The sequence below is a fragment of the Mus caroli genome, unplaced genomic scaffold (genome assembly GCF_978045245.1).
Source record: "Mus caroli unplaced genomic scaffold, Mus_caroli_1 scaffold_16, whole genome shotgun sequence".
Taxonomy (NCBI): Eukaryota; Metazoa; Chordata; class Mammalia; order Rodentia; family Muridae; genus Mus; species Mus caroli.
This window is the reverse complement of record NW_028227271.1, coordinates 68,389,830-68,405,086: the sequence shown is the minus strand read 5'-3', so window position 1 is coordinate 68,405,086 and position 15,257 is coordinate 68,389,830. Positions and strand designations below refer to the sequence as shown.

Genomic DNA, 15,257 nt, shown 5'->3' with positions numbered 1-15,257 from the left:
TAAACCACACACACACACACACACACACACACACACACACACACACACACACACAAAACAACAAAGAAAGAGAACTTCAGACCAATTTTCCTTTTGAATACGATGCAAAAATACTCAATAAAATCCTCTCAAACTGAACCCAAGAACACATCAAAATGATCATCCATCATGATCAAGTAGGTTTCAGGGATGGAGGGATGGTTTAATATACAGAAATCTATCAACATAATCCACTATATAAACAAACTCAAAGACAAAAAACACATGATCATCTCATTAGATGCTGAGAAAGCATTCGACAAAGTCCAACATCCATTCTTAATAAAAGTTTTGGAAAGATCAGGAATTCAAGGCCCATACCTAAACATAATAAAAACAATATACAGCAAACCAGTAGTCAACATCAAACTAAATGGTGAGAAACTTGAAGCAATCCCACTAAAATCAGGGACTAGACAAGGCTGTCCACTCTCTCCCTACCTACTCAATATAATACTTGAAGTTCTAGCCAGAGCAACTAGACAACAAAAGATCAAAGGGATACAAATTGGAAAGGAAGAAGTCAAAATATCACTATTTGCAGATGATATGATAGTATATACAAGTGACCCTAAAATTTCCACCAGAGAACTCCTAAACCTGATAAACAGCTTCAGTGCAGTAGCTGGATATAAAATTAACTCAAACAAATCAGTGGCCTTTCTGTACACAAAGGATAAACAGGCTGAGAAAGAAATTATGGAAACAACACCCTTCTCAATAGTCACAAATAATATAACATAACTTGGTGTGACTCTAACTAAGGAAGTGAAAGATCGGTATGATAAGAACTTCAAGTCTCTGAAGAAAGAAACTGAAGAAGATCTCAGAAGATAGAAAGATCTCCCATGCTCATGGATCGGCAGGATTAATATAGTCAAAACGGCCATCTTGTCAAAAGCAATCTGCAGACTCAATGCAATCCCCATCAAAATTCCAACTCAATTCTTCACAGAGTTAGAAAGGGCAATTTGTAAATTTATCTGGAATAACAAAAATCCTAGGATAGCAAAAAACTATTCTCAACAATAAAATAACTTCTGGGGGAATCACCATGCTTGACCTCAAGCTGTACTACAGAGTAATTGTGATAAAAACTGCATGGTACTGGTATAGTTACAGACATGTAGATCAACGTAACAGAATTGAAAACCCAGAAATGGACCCACACACCTATGGTCACTTGATCTTTGACAAGGAAGCTAAAACCATCCAGTGGAAAAAAGACAGCATGTTCAACAAATGGTGCTGGCTCAACTGGTGGTTATCATGTAGAAGAATGCGAATTGATCCATTCTTATCTCCTTGTACAAAGCTCAAGTCTAAGTGGATCAAGGACCTCTACATAAAACCAGAGACACTGAAACTTATAGAGGAGAAAGTAGGGAACAGAACAGGAATGGTTTGTGCTGTAAGATGAAGAATCGACAAATGGGATGTCATAAAATTGCAAAGCTTCTGTAAGGCAAAGGACACTGTCAATAAGAGAAAAAAATCTTTACCAATCCTAAATCAGATAGGGGACTAATATCCAATATATATAAAGGACTCAAGAAGTCGGACTCAGGAAAACCAAATAACCCTATTAAAAAATGGGATGCAGAGCTAAACACAGAAATCCCCACTGAGGAATACCGAATGATTGAGAAGCACCTAAAAAAATGTCCAACATCCTTAATCATCAGGGAAATGCAAATCAAAACACCCCTGAGATTCCACTTCACACCAGTCAGAATGGCTAAGATAAGAAACTCAGGAGACAGCAGATGCTGGTGAGGATGTGGAGAAAGAGGAACACTCCTCCATTGCTGCTGGGATTGCAAACTGGAACAACCACTCTGGAAATCAGTTTGGTGGTTCCTCAGAAAACTGGACATAGTTCTACTGGAAGATCCAGCAATACCATTCCTGGGCATATACCCAGAAGATGCTCCAACATGTAAGGACACATGCTCCACTATGTTCATAGCAGCCTTATTTATAATAGCCAGAAGCTGGAAAGAACCCAGATGTCCCTCAACAGAGGAATGGATACAGAAAACGTGGTACATTTACACAATGGAGTACTACTCAGCAATTAAAACAATGAATTTATGAAATTCTTTGACAAATGGATGGATCTGAAGGATATCATCCTGAGTGAGGTAACCCAATCACAAAAGAACTCACATGATATGCACTCACTGATAAGTGGATATTAGCCTACAAACTTAGAATGCCCAAGATACAATTTGCAAAACACATGAAACTCAAGAAGAGGGAAGACCAAAGTGTGGATACTTCGATCCTTCTTAAAAGGGGGAACAAAATACCCATGGAAGTAGTTTCAGAGACAAAGTTCAGAGCAGAGACTGAAGGAACGACCATCCAGAGACTGCCCCACCTGGCGATCCTTCACATAAACAACCACCAAACCCAGACACTATGCAGATGCCAGCAAGATTTTGCAGACAGGACTCTGATATAGTTGTTTCCTGTGAGTCTCTGCCAGTGCCTGGCAAACACAGAAGTGGATGCTCACAGTCATCTATTCACAGGGTGCCCAATGAAGGAGCTAGAGAAAGTACCCAAGGAGCTGAAGCAGTCTGCAGCCCTATAGGAGAAACAACAAGAACTAACCAGTACCACCAAAGCTCCATGGGACTAAAGCACCAGTCAAAGAAAACACATGGTGGGACTTGTGTCTCTAGTTGCATATGTAGCAGAGAATGACCTAGTCGGCCCTTGATGGTAGGAGAGGCTAAGAGTCTATGCAGGGGAATGCCAGGGCCAGGAAGTGGTAGTGGGTGGGTTAGGGAGCAGGAAGAGGGAGGAAGGTATAGGAGATTTTCAGAGAGGAAACTAGGAAAGAGAATAGAATTTAAAATGTAAATGAAGAAAACATCTAATGAAGTAGCAATGAAATAGATCTACGGTTGGGGTCACCACAACATGAGGAGTTGTGTTAAAGAGTTGCAGCATTACGAAGGTTGAGAGCCTCTGATTTGGGGCTTATTAAATGTCTCAGTGGACAAAACAAAAACAAAAACAAAAAACAAAAAAAACTAATGTATATAGAGCTACCTTGCTACCTGCTAGCCGATGAATTGTATTTCTTTATTTCTAAAGGGAGCAGTAAGAGGCTGTCTGAGTAGGGAAACCTTCAGGGTATGGCACTCACTATAGGGAAAGAGAGGCTCTGCTGAACCAGGGTTAGATCAGCAGTTATTGCTCGTCCATTTGGCTTCACTTGGCTCTCATTTGCAAGATGATCTTACACTCTTCTGCCATGACATATCTCAGCTCCTAATGATCCAAAATAACTACTATGCATATAGACATGAAGATAAATAAGAAACACACTGCTCTTGCAAACTTTACAATCCAGTAAGTCAGACTAGAGGACAGTCACTTTGAACTTAGCATTAGAAGTGCTTCAGCAGGACGAACGCAGGGAAGAGAAGATGGGGCTGCACAAAGCTCAGGACTAAAGATAGGAAAGGCCATTTATGGGACTACAGCTATTTCAGTGACCCTGGGGAAGAGAGAACGGGGGTGCTGAGAGAGGTAGCCGTGAAACAAACTTTGCTGTATGTAGCAGGGAGGTAGTGAAGCATTTTAATCAGAGAATGGCAGGCACCATTTTGAGGGGAAAAAAAAAGTGCTTTGCTCGCAGTACATGAGCTGGAGCAAGTCCAGAGACAGGAGCTGTGGTGAGCAGAAAGGGTTTTTCAGATCTCACGTGGCATGGAGGTGAAGAAAAGCAGATAGCCTGTTACTACAAGGAGGCACATGATTACATTTTAAGAATTGATCAAACATGAAGCTAAGGAAGCAAAGGAGAGGAAGAACAAAAAACCCTGGTTCGCATCTCATGGATGACAGCCACCACGCTCAGAGCTGTTCCTACGCAGGCAGGGATAATTATAGATCTGGAGGAAAAGAGGCCCTCAAATGACAAATCTCTTTTTAAGCTACCTCAGGAAACCAGACATTGCACTAGGACTAGGACAGCAATCCCTAGCAGATGAGCCTCTTTGGACCTCTCTGCTCAGACACAAGATCTTGGACACAGAGCCCATGCCTTGCTCTGGTTTGTCAGGATGGCGAGGCGAGGCTGAATCGCTAAGATCACGTCCTTGGCAGATGCTACAGTTCTGGTGCCATGTTCTCTGTTTCTCTCTTGCATATCCTCAATCACTCCTCTGCAAGTTTTCATGCATAATTTGGGTTGTGAGTCCAATCTCGTCACTCAGAGGATTGAACAGAGCAGCTCACAGTGAACAGTTGAGGGACAATGCTTTCCCCATGCTCCGGGGTGGTCACAGGCACACTCCAAATCTGGTTCATATCACTTAGCTTGTGACATGGTCTTCCTCATTACCCCAATTAGAACTTATTTTTCTTAATCACCTTTTAGGAACAACAACACTAAAAGGGTTTTCAAAATGCAAATAAATTATGCTTATCAAGTCAATGTTTTCTATTATTTATCTTAAAAAGAAGTAACATAAGCAAGCTAAAAGAGGCATAATTTTCCTTTCATGAGCATACACACTGCTGGTTGAGGTTAAGTCCCACTTAAGTCTCCTCTCACTTATTTTATGAGCTTCATGAATATTTCAATCTTTTAAAATATACAAATTTTAAGACACACATATTTACACATCTTTACACATACTTTAAAGGAAATATGAATAGTGGGAAAGGAGAGAGGAATTACTGGGAGTATTTTTATAATTTGTAGATAAAAATGGTACCTGTGAAAGTTAAAGCACATTAATTTTATTTATGGCATTATGAGCAAAGCAGTATGTGAGCCACTAGTTTTGTATATTTTAGAGGTATAGGCACTAAATCTACATTAAGGAAAGCAAACTGCAGTATCAGGAACATTAAGATCTCGCGCATGGATGAAGTAAAAGCTTTAAAAGGCTGCCTTGGCTGCTGGTGTGTTTCAACACATGCTCACCATTGCCTCTACCTCCTACCTGTGCCTCTCGGAACACATAGGGCCCCAGCTCCTTCCTGTGTTCAAGGATCTTCTGGGCTTGCTCAACTGGAATATCAATCTGTAAAGCTGGTGGGATACAGGAGTTAATGAAGCAGTTGATGATGGTTGTAATCTTCTTGTGGATGATAGATTCGTCACAATGTGAGTGGCACAAATCCTGAACAAAACAGAATAGGGTTGTGCTTTATCACAGCACTCTGCAGTATATACACTCTGCAGTATATACACTCTGCAGTATATACACTCTGCAGTATATACACTCTGCAGTATATACACTCTGCAGTATATACACTCTGCAGTATATACACTCTGCAGTATATACACTCTGCAGTATATACTTCAGCTTATGAGGGAGGGATTGCAACACCTTCAGGCTCAGGAGCCTAATGCTCTGCCTTGCTTTCATTTAATTCTGTCACTTGTGTCCCTAGGCAGGGATAGTGTTAGCATCTAGTATGACTCCTTAGCAGCTATGCTAGATACCAGACACTGAGATGGGGTCAGTCTCCATGGAAGAGACACATGAGACACTCACATGCCGTGACCGAGTCCTAGCAGAACATTGGGAATATGCTTCTAACAGGTGGCAGGTAGATATAAAAGTTTTCTGTCCTGACTGCTGCCACAGGAGGACTAAGTCTGACTGCTGTTGGTAAAAATGTCCTTACAATTACTTACTGTGCATCTGGCTCTAGTTACCACATCTGCACAAATTACTCTTACAACACTGTGAGCAAATACAAGATACGTGCTAGGGTGGGCAGCTTGCTGGGGTGAGCGGCTTGCTGGGTCACCAAGCTGCTTTGAACTCTCCTTTGAGACTCTGCAACTTAGCCTCAGGCTGACTTTTTGGACAAGGAGAGAAAGCAGCCACATTCTTATTCAAGCCACCACAAGGCCAAAGGAAGAACAACATCACAAGTTTGAAGCTATATTGCAGAAGAGATATTAAAATGGAGACCAAGGAGAGCAACAAAACTAAATTCATGGTGTGTTGGAAAAAAACTTGAATTTTACTGAGCAACTGTACTTTGAGCAACTCATTAGTGTTGTTCAAGACGCACTTAACCTTCCAGTCAAGGGCCAGCCCCAGGCTACCTTAGACACAAACTCTTCAGACTGTCTCACGGTCCCCAGAGGACTCTCTACCCCACAGGTGCCCTAGCATGCCCAGGATCTTAGGATCACTGGTGAGTCAAACAGAACATCTTCTCCAACAGAACTGGGGGTGCCTGGGGAAAGCTGGAGCACAGACACAGGAACCCCGCCCGACCAGTGGCTCAGGTTCCTTCTGGTCTACCTTGGTTTCAAACTCAGCCGAGAGTCCCATGGTCCCCAGAGGAGGTACCACTTCCAGGCGCTGTAACATGCCTAGGATCTTAGGATTTCAGGATCCCAGAATCCCAGGAGCTTGGTCACACCAGGCTCTCGGGGTCTCAGAGGAAGCTTGATGGCCAAGAACTCAGACACACCCAGAATCTCAGGTTCACAGGATCCTGGAATCACAGGATCACAGAGAAAGCTGGACTCTGAGGAGTTCTGAATCAACCAGGATTACAGGAATGACAGGCTCCAATCAGATATAATGAGGGTAGCGAGCACTTGAGATATTCAGATGGCAGGAGGCAAATGTAAGAACAGAAGCAACAGAAACCAAGGTTACTTGGCATCATCAGAACCAAACTCTCACACCATAGCAAGTTCTGGAAACACCATGACATCAGAAAAGCAAGATATGGATCTAAAGTCACTTCTCATGATGATGATGGAGGACTATAGGAAGGAAATAAATAATTCCCTTAAAGAAATACAGGAAAACACATCCAATCAGGTGAAAGAATTGAACAAAACCACCCAGATCTAAAAATGGAAGTAGAAACAATAAAGAAATCACAGGGACTGCAGAAACAACACAGCTTCTGGGACAGGCAGAAGCAACATAGCTTCTGGGACAGACCCCCAGGCTCCAGACACCTAGGAACCTTCCCTGCCAGAGGAGAAGTGGCTGCCTAGGAGGGCTCTGACCGCCAGAGCAGGTGAGGGAGCCATCTTGTGTCCTGGGTCCCTCAGAGACCAGTCTGTGCAGGTGAGCGCACAGACTGCAGAGGCAACACATCTTCTGGAACAGGCCCTGTTTCAGGCCTTCATCTTCAGCTAGGAGGCAGGTCTGAACGCCAGACCTCTGTGCACCTTCCCTGCAAGAGGAGAGCTTGCCTGCAGAGAGTAATCTGACCACTGAGACTCATGAGGGAGCTAGACTCCAAGGACTGCTGACAGAGGCTAACAGAATCAAAGGAGGAACAAGCTCCAGCCAGAAACAACTATAACAACTAACTCCAGAGATTACCAGATGGCGAAAGACAAACGTAAGAATCTTACTAACAGAAACCAAGACAGCTCACCATAGTCAGATCCAAGCACTCCCACCTCAGCCAGTCCTAGACACCCCAACACACCTGAAAAGCAAGATTCAAATTTAAAATCATATCTCATGATGCTGGTAAAGGACTTTAAGAAGCGCATTACTAACTCAAAGAAATATAGGAGAACACTGCTAAACAGGTATAAGTCCTTAAAGAGGAAACACAAAAATCCCTTAAAGAATTACAGGAAAACACAACCAAAGAGGTGATGGAATTTAACAAAACCATCCAAGACCTAAAAAGGGAAGTTGAAACAATAAAGAAAACCCAAAGGGAGACAACTCTGGAGATAGAAATCCTAGGAAAGAAATCAGGAGCCATAGATGTGAGCATCAGCAACAGAATACAAGAGATGGAAGAAAGAATCTCAGGCGCAGAAGATTCCATAGAGAATATGGGCACAACAATCAAAGAAAATGCAAAATGCAAAAAGATCCTAAATCAAAAATCCAGGAAATCCAGGACACAATGAGAAGACTAAACCTATAGATAATAAGTATATATGAGAATGAAGATTTTTCAACTTAAAGGGCCAGTAAATATCTTCAACAAAATTATAGAGGAAAACTTCCTAATCTATAGAAAGAGATGCCCATGAACATACAAGCCTACAGAAATCCAAATAGAATGGACAGGAAGAGAAATTCCTCCCAACACATAATAATCAGAACAACAAATGCACTAAACAAAGATTCTTTTAATATTCTTTTAATATTCTTATTAAAAGCAGTAAGGGGAAAAGGTCAAGTAGCATATAAAGGCAGGCCTATTAGAATTACACCAGACTTCTCACCAGAGACTATGAAAGCCAGAAGTTCCTGGACAGATGTTATACAGACCCTAAGAGAACACAAATGCCAACCCAGGTTACTATACCCAGCAAAACTCTCAGTTACCATAGATGGAGAAGTCAAGGTATTTGTACTGGCTAGTTTTGTGTCAACTTGACACAGCTGGAGTTATCACAGAGAAAGGACCTTCAGTTGAGGAAATGCCTCCAGGAGATCCAACTGTAAGGCATTTTCTCAATTAGTAATCAAGGGGGAAAGGCCCCTTGTGGGTGGGACCATCCCTGGACTGGTAGTCTTGGTTCTATAAGAGAGCAGGCTGAGCAAGCCAGGGGAAGCAAGCCAGTAAAGAACATGCCTCCATGGCCTCTGCATCAGCTCCTGCTTCCTGACCTGCTTGAGTTCCAGTCCTGACTTCCTTAGTGATGAACAGCAGTATGGAAGTGTGAGCTGAATAAACCCTTTCCTCCCCAACTTGCTTCTTGGTCATGATGTTTGTACAGGAATAGAAACCCTGACTAAGACAGTATTCCATGACAAAACCAAATTCACACAATATCTTTCCACAAATCTAGCCCTTCAAAGAATAATAAAGGGAAAACACCAACACAAGGATGGAAACAACACCCTAGAAAAAGCACAAAAGTAATCCTTCAACAAACCTAAAAGAAGACACCCACAGGAACAGAATCCCAACTTTAACAACAAAAATAAAAAGAAGCAACAATTACTTTTGTTTAATCTCTGTTAACATCAGTGGACCCAATTCCCCAATAAAAAGACATAGACTAATAGACTGGCTACACAAACAGGACCCAACATTTTGCTGCTTACAGGAAACCCACCTCAGGGAAAAGGACAGACACTATCTCAGAGTGAAAGGCTAGAAAACAATTTTCCAAGCAAATGGTCCCAAGAAACAAGATGGAGTAGCCATTCTACTATCAAATAAAATTAGCTTCCAACCCAAAGTTATCAAAAAAGACAAGGAGGGGCACTTCATACTCATCAAAGATAAAATCTACCAAGATGAACTTTCAATTCTGAATATCTATGCTCCAAATGCAAGGGCCTCCACGTTCATTAAAGAAACAAAGAAAAGCTCAAAACACACATTGCAATGACACACAATAATAGTGGGAGACTTCAACACCCCACTCTCATCAAAAGACAGATCCTGAAAACAGAAACTAAATAGGAACACAGTGAAACTAACAGAAGCTAGGAAGCACATGGAATTAACAGATATCTATAGAACATTTCATCCTAAAACAAAAGGATATGCCTTCTTCTCAGCACCTCATGGAACCTTCTCCAAAATTGACCATATAATTGGTCACAGAACAAGCCTCAACAGATACAAGAATATTGAAATTATCTGATGCATCCTATCAGATCACCACAGACTAAGGCTGATCTTCAATAACAACATAAATAATAGAAAGTGAACATACACATGGAAGCTGAACAACATTCTACTCAATGATAACTTGGTCCAGGATGAAATAATGAAAGAAATTAAAGACATTTTAGAGTTTAATGAAAATGAAGCCACAACATACTCAAACTTATGGGACACAATGAAAGCAGTCCTAAGAGGAAAACTGAGTGCCTCCAAAAAGAAACTAGAGAGAGCATACACCAGCAGCTTGACAGCACACCTGTAAGCTCTAGAACAAAAGGAAGCAAATTCACCCAAGAGGAGTAGAAGGCAGTAAATAATCAAACTCAGGGCTGAAATCAACCAAGTAGAAACAAAAAGAACTATTCAAAGAATCAACCAAACTAGGAGCTGGTTCTTTGAGAAAATCAGCAAGATAAGTAAACCTCTAGCCAGACTAACTAGAGGGCACAGGGACAGTATCCTAATTAACAAAATCAGAAATGAAAAGGGAGACATAACAACAGATCCTGAGGAAATCCAAAACATCATCAGATCCCACTACAAAAGGCTATACTCAACAAAACTGGAAAACCTGGATGAAATGGACAAATTCCTAGACAGATACCAGGTACCAAAGTTAAATCAGGATCAGATTAATGATCTAAACAGTCCCGTTTCCCCTAAAGAAATAGAAGCAGTCATTAATAGTCTCCCAACCAAAAAAAGCCCAGGACAAGATGGGTTTAGTACAGAGTTCTATCAGACCTTCAAAGACCTAGTTCCAACTCTCCTCAAACTATTCCACAAAATAGAAACAGAAGGTACTCTTCTCTTCCCAATTCATCCTATGAAGCCACAATTACTCTGATACCTAAACCACACCAAGATCCAGCAAAGAAAGAGAACTTCAGACCAATTTTCCTTTTGAATATCGATGCAAAAATACTCAATAAAATCCTTGCCAATCGAATCCAAGAACACATCAAAACAATCATCCATCATGGTCAAGTAGGCTTATACCAGGAATGCAGGGATGGTTTAATATACAGAAATCCATCAATGTAATCCACTATATAAACAAACTCAAAGACAAAAACCACATGATCATCTCATTAGACACCAAGAAAGCATTTGACAAACTCCAACACCCATTCATGATAAAAGTCATGGAAAGATCAGGAATTCAAGGTCCATACCTAAACATAATAAAAGCAATATACAGCAAACCCGTAGTCAACATCAAACTAAATTGAGAGAAACTTGAAGCAATCCCACTAAAATCAGGGACTAGACAAGGCTGCCCACTTTCTCCCTACCTATTCAACATAGTACTTGAAGTCCTAACCAGAGCAAGTAGACAACAAAAGGAGATCAAGAGGATATAAATTGGAAAGAAAGAAGTCAAAATATCACTATTTGCAGATGATATGATAGTATATATAAGTGACCTCAAAAATTCTACCAGAGAACTCCTAAACCTGATAAACAACTTCAATAAATTGGATGGATATAAAATTAACTCTACACAAAGGATAAATAGGCAGAGAAAGAAATTAGGGAAACAACACCCTTCAAAATAATCACAATAATATCAAATACCTTGGTGTGATTCTAACTAAGGAACTGAAAGATCTGTATAATAAGAACTTCAAGTCTCTGAAGAAAGAAATTGAAGAAGATCTCAGAAGATCTAAAGATCTCCCATGCTCATGGATTAATATAGTCAAAATGGCCATCTTGCTGAAAGCAATCTATAGATTCAATGCAATCTCCATCAAAATTCCAACTCAATTCTTCACAGAGTTAGATAGCCAATTTGCAAATTCATTTGGAATAACAAAAATCCTAGGATAGCAAAAACTATTCTCAACAATAAAAGAACCTCTGGTGGAATCACCATGCCTGACCTCAAGCTGTACTACAGAAAAATTGTGATAAAAAACTGCATGGTACTGGTACAATGACAGACATGTAGACATGTAGATCAATGTAACAGAATTGAAGACCCAGAAATGAACCCACACACCTATGGTCACTTGATCTTTGACAAATAAACTAAAACCATCCAGTGGAAAGAAGACAGCATTTTCAACAAATGGTGCTGGCACAAGTGGCAGTTTTCATGTGGAAGGATGCGAATTGATCCATTCTTATCTCCTTGTACAAAGCTCAAGTCTAAGTGGATCAAGGACCTCCACATAAAACCAGAGACATTGAAACTTATAGAGGAGAAAGTAGGGAGGAACCTCAAAGATATGGACAAGGGGAAAGATTCCTCAACAGAACAGCAATGGCTTGTGATGTAAGATAAAGAATCAACAAATGAGACCTAATAAAATTGCAAAGCTTCTGTAAGGCAAAGGACACTGTCAATAAGACAAAAAGGCAACCAACAGATTTGGAAAAGATCTTTACCACTCCTAAATCGGTAGGGGAGTAATATCCAATATATATATATATATATATATATATATATATATATATATATATATATATATATATATATCTGAAGAAGTTATAGTCCAGAAAACCAAATAACCATATTTTAAAAATGGGGTACAGAGCTAAACAAAGAATTCTCACCTGAGGAATACCGAATGGCTGAGAAGAACCTTAAAAAATGTCCAACATCCTTAATCATCAGGGAAATGCAAATCAAAACAACCCTGAGATTCCACCTCACACCAGTCAGAATGGCTAAGATCAAAAATTCAGGTGACAGCAGATGCTGGCGAGGATGTCGAGAAAGAGGAACACTCCTCCATTGTTGGTGGGATTGCAAGCTTGTACAACCACTCTGGAAATCAGTTTGGTGGTTCCTCAGAAAATTGGACATAGTACTATCAGAGGATCCAGCAATACCTCTCCTGGGCATATATCCAGAAGATGTTCCACAGGTTAAGAAGGACACATGCTCTACTATGTTCATAGCAGCCTTTTTTTTTTTTTTTTTTTTTTAAGACAGGGTTTCTCTGTATAGCCCTAGCTGTCATGGAACTCACTTTGTAGACCAGGCTGTCCTGGAACTCAGAAATCTGCCTGCCTCTGCTTCCCAAGTACTGGGATTGGGAGTGGGTGGGTTGGCGAGCAGGGGGAGGGGGTAGGGGATAGGGGATTTTCAGAGGGGAAACTAGGAAAGGGGATAACATTTGAAATGTAAATAAAGAAAATATCTAATAAAAATATATTTTTAAAAATGGGTGATTTTGCTCAGAACTTCAAAATAAAAAAGGACACACTTAAATTGTGAGCCAACAGAAATTATTATCCTTTCAACTGAATTTATTCTCTTCCTGTACTTTTGCAATGAGAGAGCATAAGCTGATTGCCTGGAAACAAGCCCCTCCCCTGGAAGCATTCAGGCATGGGCTAGATATCTCTTAGGCATGTCTAGACAGCAAAACCAAGAACGTCACCTCATATTCAAGGCAAAGTCTCTACGTGGTTCCATGAAGACATAAGCCTGAGAATCAGCTGCTTCTGTACCTAAGTCTACCTTGTACTTCTTTGGCTGTGAATATGGCCTCCCTTGTCTCTTTCACTGGATTTCATCACCTGTAATCTGGTGTCATGGTTATCATGGTGCACTTGATTAGGAAGGATTCTTGTAGAAAGGTCTTTCTTATATGGATATACCAATTATATACCAATTATGGACGTCTCCAGGAAAAATGTATGTGATGAATTTATAGATGCATGGATGGAAACACTCTCCAGAAATGTACTCGCCAAACCACACTGCAAGTTCTTGTCTCAAAAACACAAATGCTATCATTTGAGGGCCTTACTCTTAATCATCACTATACAGAAGAAGTATGTCTAGACAATGGACTGTGAGACCCCGACTTAAAGCATTTCCCCCAAGCTTGTTTTCCCTGACCTCTAAAAATACAGCCAGAAAGAAGCTCTTTGTTCTCTATAGCCAGCAAAAAGCCTTTTTGTTTCTATACCTTACAACCAGAGATGCAATAATTGTAAAAAGACCTAGCCAGGTGCTTGCCTGGCTCCCTGTGACAAGGACACGGGGATAAACTCCACAAAGAAGAGCTACAACTCACTCTCCACTCCTCATGCCTTGTAATTTTACAAAGGACACCCACCAGAGATGAACTGTAGCCAAACTCCTCCCAACTTCTCCCAATTCCTCACTTTTTCTTTAAAAGCCCCCTACTGTCTCCCCTGCCCTGTGCAGCGAAAGGAGTTCGTCCTCAGCTAGCTGACAATAAAGCCTCTTGCGGTTTTGCATCAGGTGTGGTTTTCTCTTGAGTTATTGAGGTACCAGCTCATTCCGGGACTTGAGCGGAGGTCTCCCCAGTTTCGGGGGTCTTAAATGTGGGGGCCTTACAGGACAATAAGCTCATCAGTGTTCAGATATTAGCATGAAGGAGGTTGGCAGTATGGGGGTGGGTGTATTACACAATTCCATTAGCTACAGATAGGGACATCCTAGCTTAAGGCACCACCTCTTCAAACAGAAGTGATTTTCTCCAGTTCCAAATACAATACCTTAAACTTTTGTACTTCTTGCCAAAAAAGAACTCCATTTTCCAACAAATCTCCTTTCAGGGCCACAAACCGTTGAAATTGCCTTGCAATGACTGGATTCAATAATGCTTTACGGAAAGCAATAATCTCACAGGATGAAGATATCCACTTACTCTCCACAGGCTGTCCAAATAATACAGGAAATCAGACATGTTCCAAAAGTAGCAATCAAGTCCTTAATTAAACTAAAACCACCAACTCCCATTTTTTTTTTTTTTGATTTGGCTACTGAAATGTGTGCTGTGGATGTAATAGAATTTGACAGCTTTCCCCTTAGACTCTCTGCATTTTTGTCTCTCTTTTTTCCCCCAATGGCCCCATTACTTTTAGAAAAATTACTGGCTGACTTACATGTAACTACATTGTTAAAATTTTTTAATAGTCATTACAGTTTGGAGCCAGTGAGGAAAGAGAACAGAATAATCAGGATGCTATTGTTAGATAGAGTTACATCGTGACTTACGGTGATTTACATTGTTACACTGTGATTTGTCGTGTTTGCATTATTTTTACTACTTCTTTTATTCTTTGAGATTATAATAGTTTTAAGAAAAATCAAAAATTCTCTCACTGAAGTTGAAGATTTACTTTAACTCTATCCTGGTAAGATCATGCTTTTCTATGGCATGCTTTTAACCCATTTTAAATGAATAGTTACATTGCTTCTTAACATATTCATGTTGCAGTGTTAGGAATGGAAGTCATGTAAGGCAAGTGCTCAGCCACTCCACGTCACCCGTGGATACTAACAATCATTTGATTGTTTTGACACAGAACATCATTCTGTAGCCCCGGCTGGCCCAGAACTCACTATGAAGACCAGGCTGGCCTCACCTTCGCCTGCCTCTGACTCTTGAGTGCTGGGATATTTTTGTTTTTTTCTTAATAATGAAATTCTTCTGACTGAAGATTTATTTTATACATCATAAAATCTACAAGTGTCCATGATATTTTAATAATGCTTAAAGGTATTTTATCTACATCTATTTTATACTGTAGCAATTTTGGAACAAACTTTAAAAAATATTTTACCCAATTCAACCTCTTTTACTCTCTTAGTTTCAAAAAGCAAATAGGTTTTATTA

The 15,257-nt window shown here is 40.4% G+C and overlaps 1 protein-coding gene across 6 annotated transcripts in view; it reads right to left on the bottom strand.

Moving 5' to 3' along the window:
* Rgs22 (regulator of G protein signaling 22) overlaps positions 1-15,257 on the bottom strand; it is a 132,817-nt gene that overhangs the window by 14,506 nt on the left and 103,054 nt on the right. For all 6 annotated transcript variants that reach the window (XM_021183706.3, XM_021183704.2, XM_021183708.2 and 3 more), the window contains 2 exons: positions 14,134-14,295; positions 5,010-5,189 (listed from right to left, as the gene is read on the bottom strand). In XM_021183706.3, the coding sequence (XP_021039365.1) occupies positions 5,010-5,189; positions 14,134-14,295 (342 nt within the window). The remainder of the gene's footprint in view (positions 1-5,009; positions 5,190-14,133; positions 14,296-15,257) is intronic.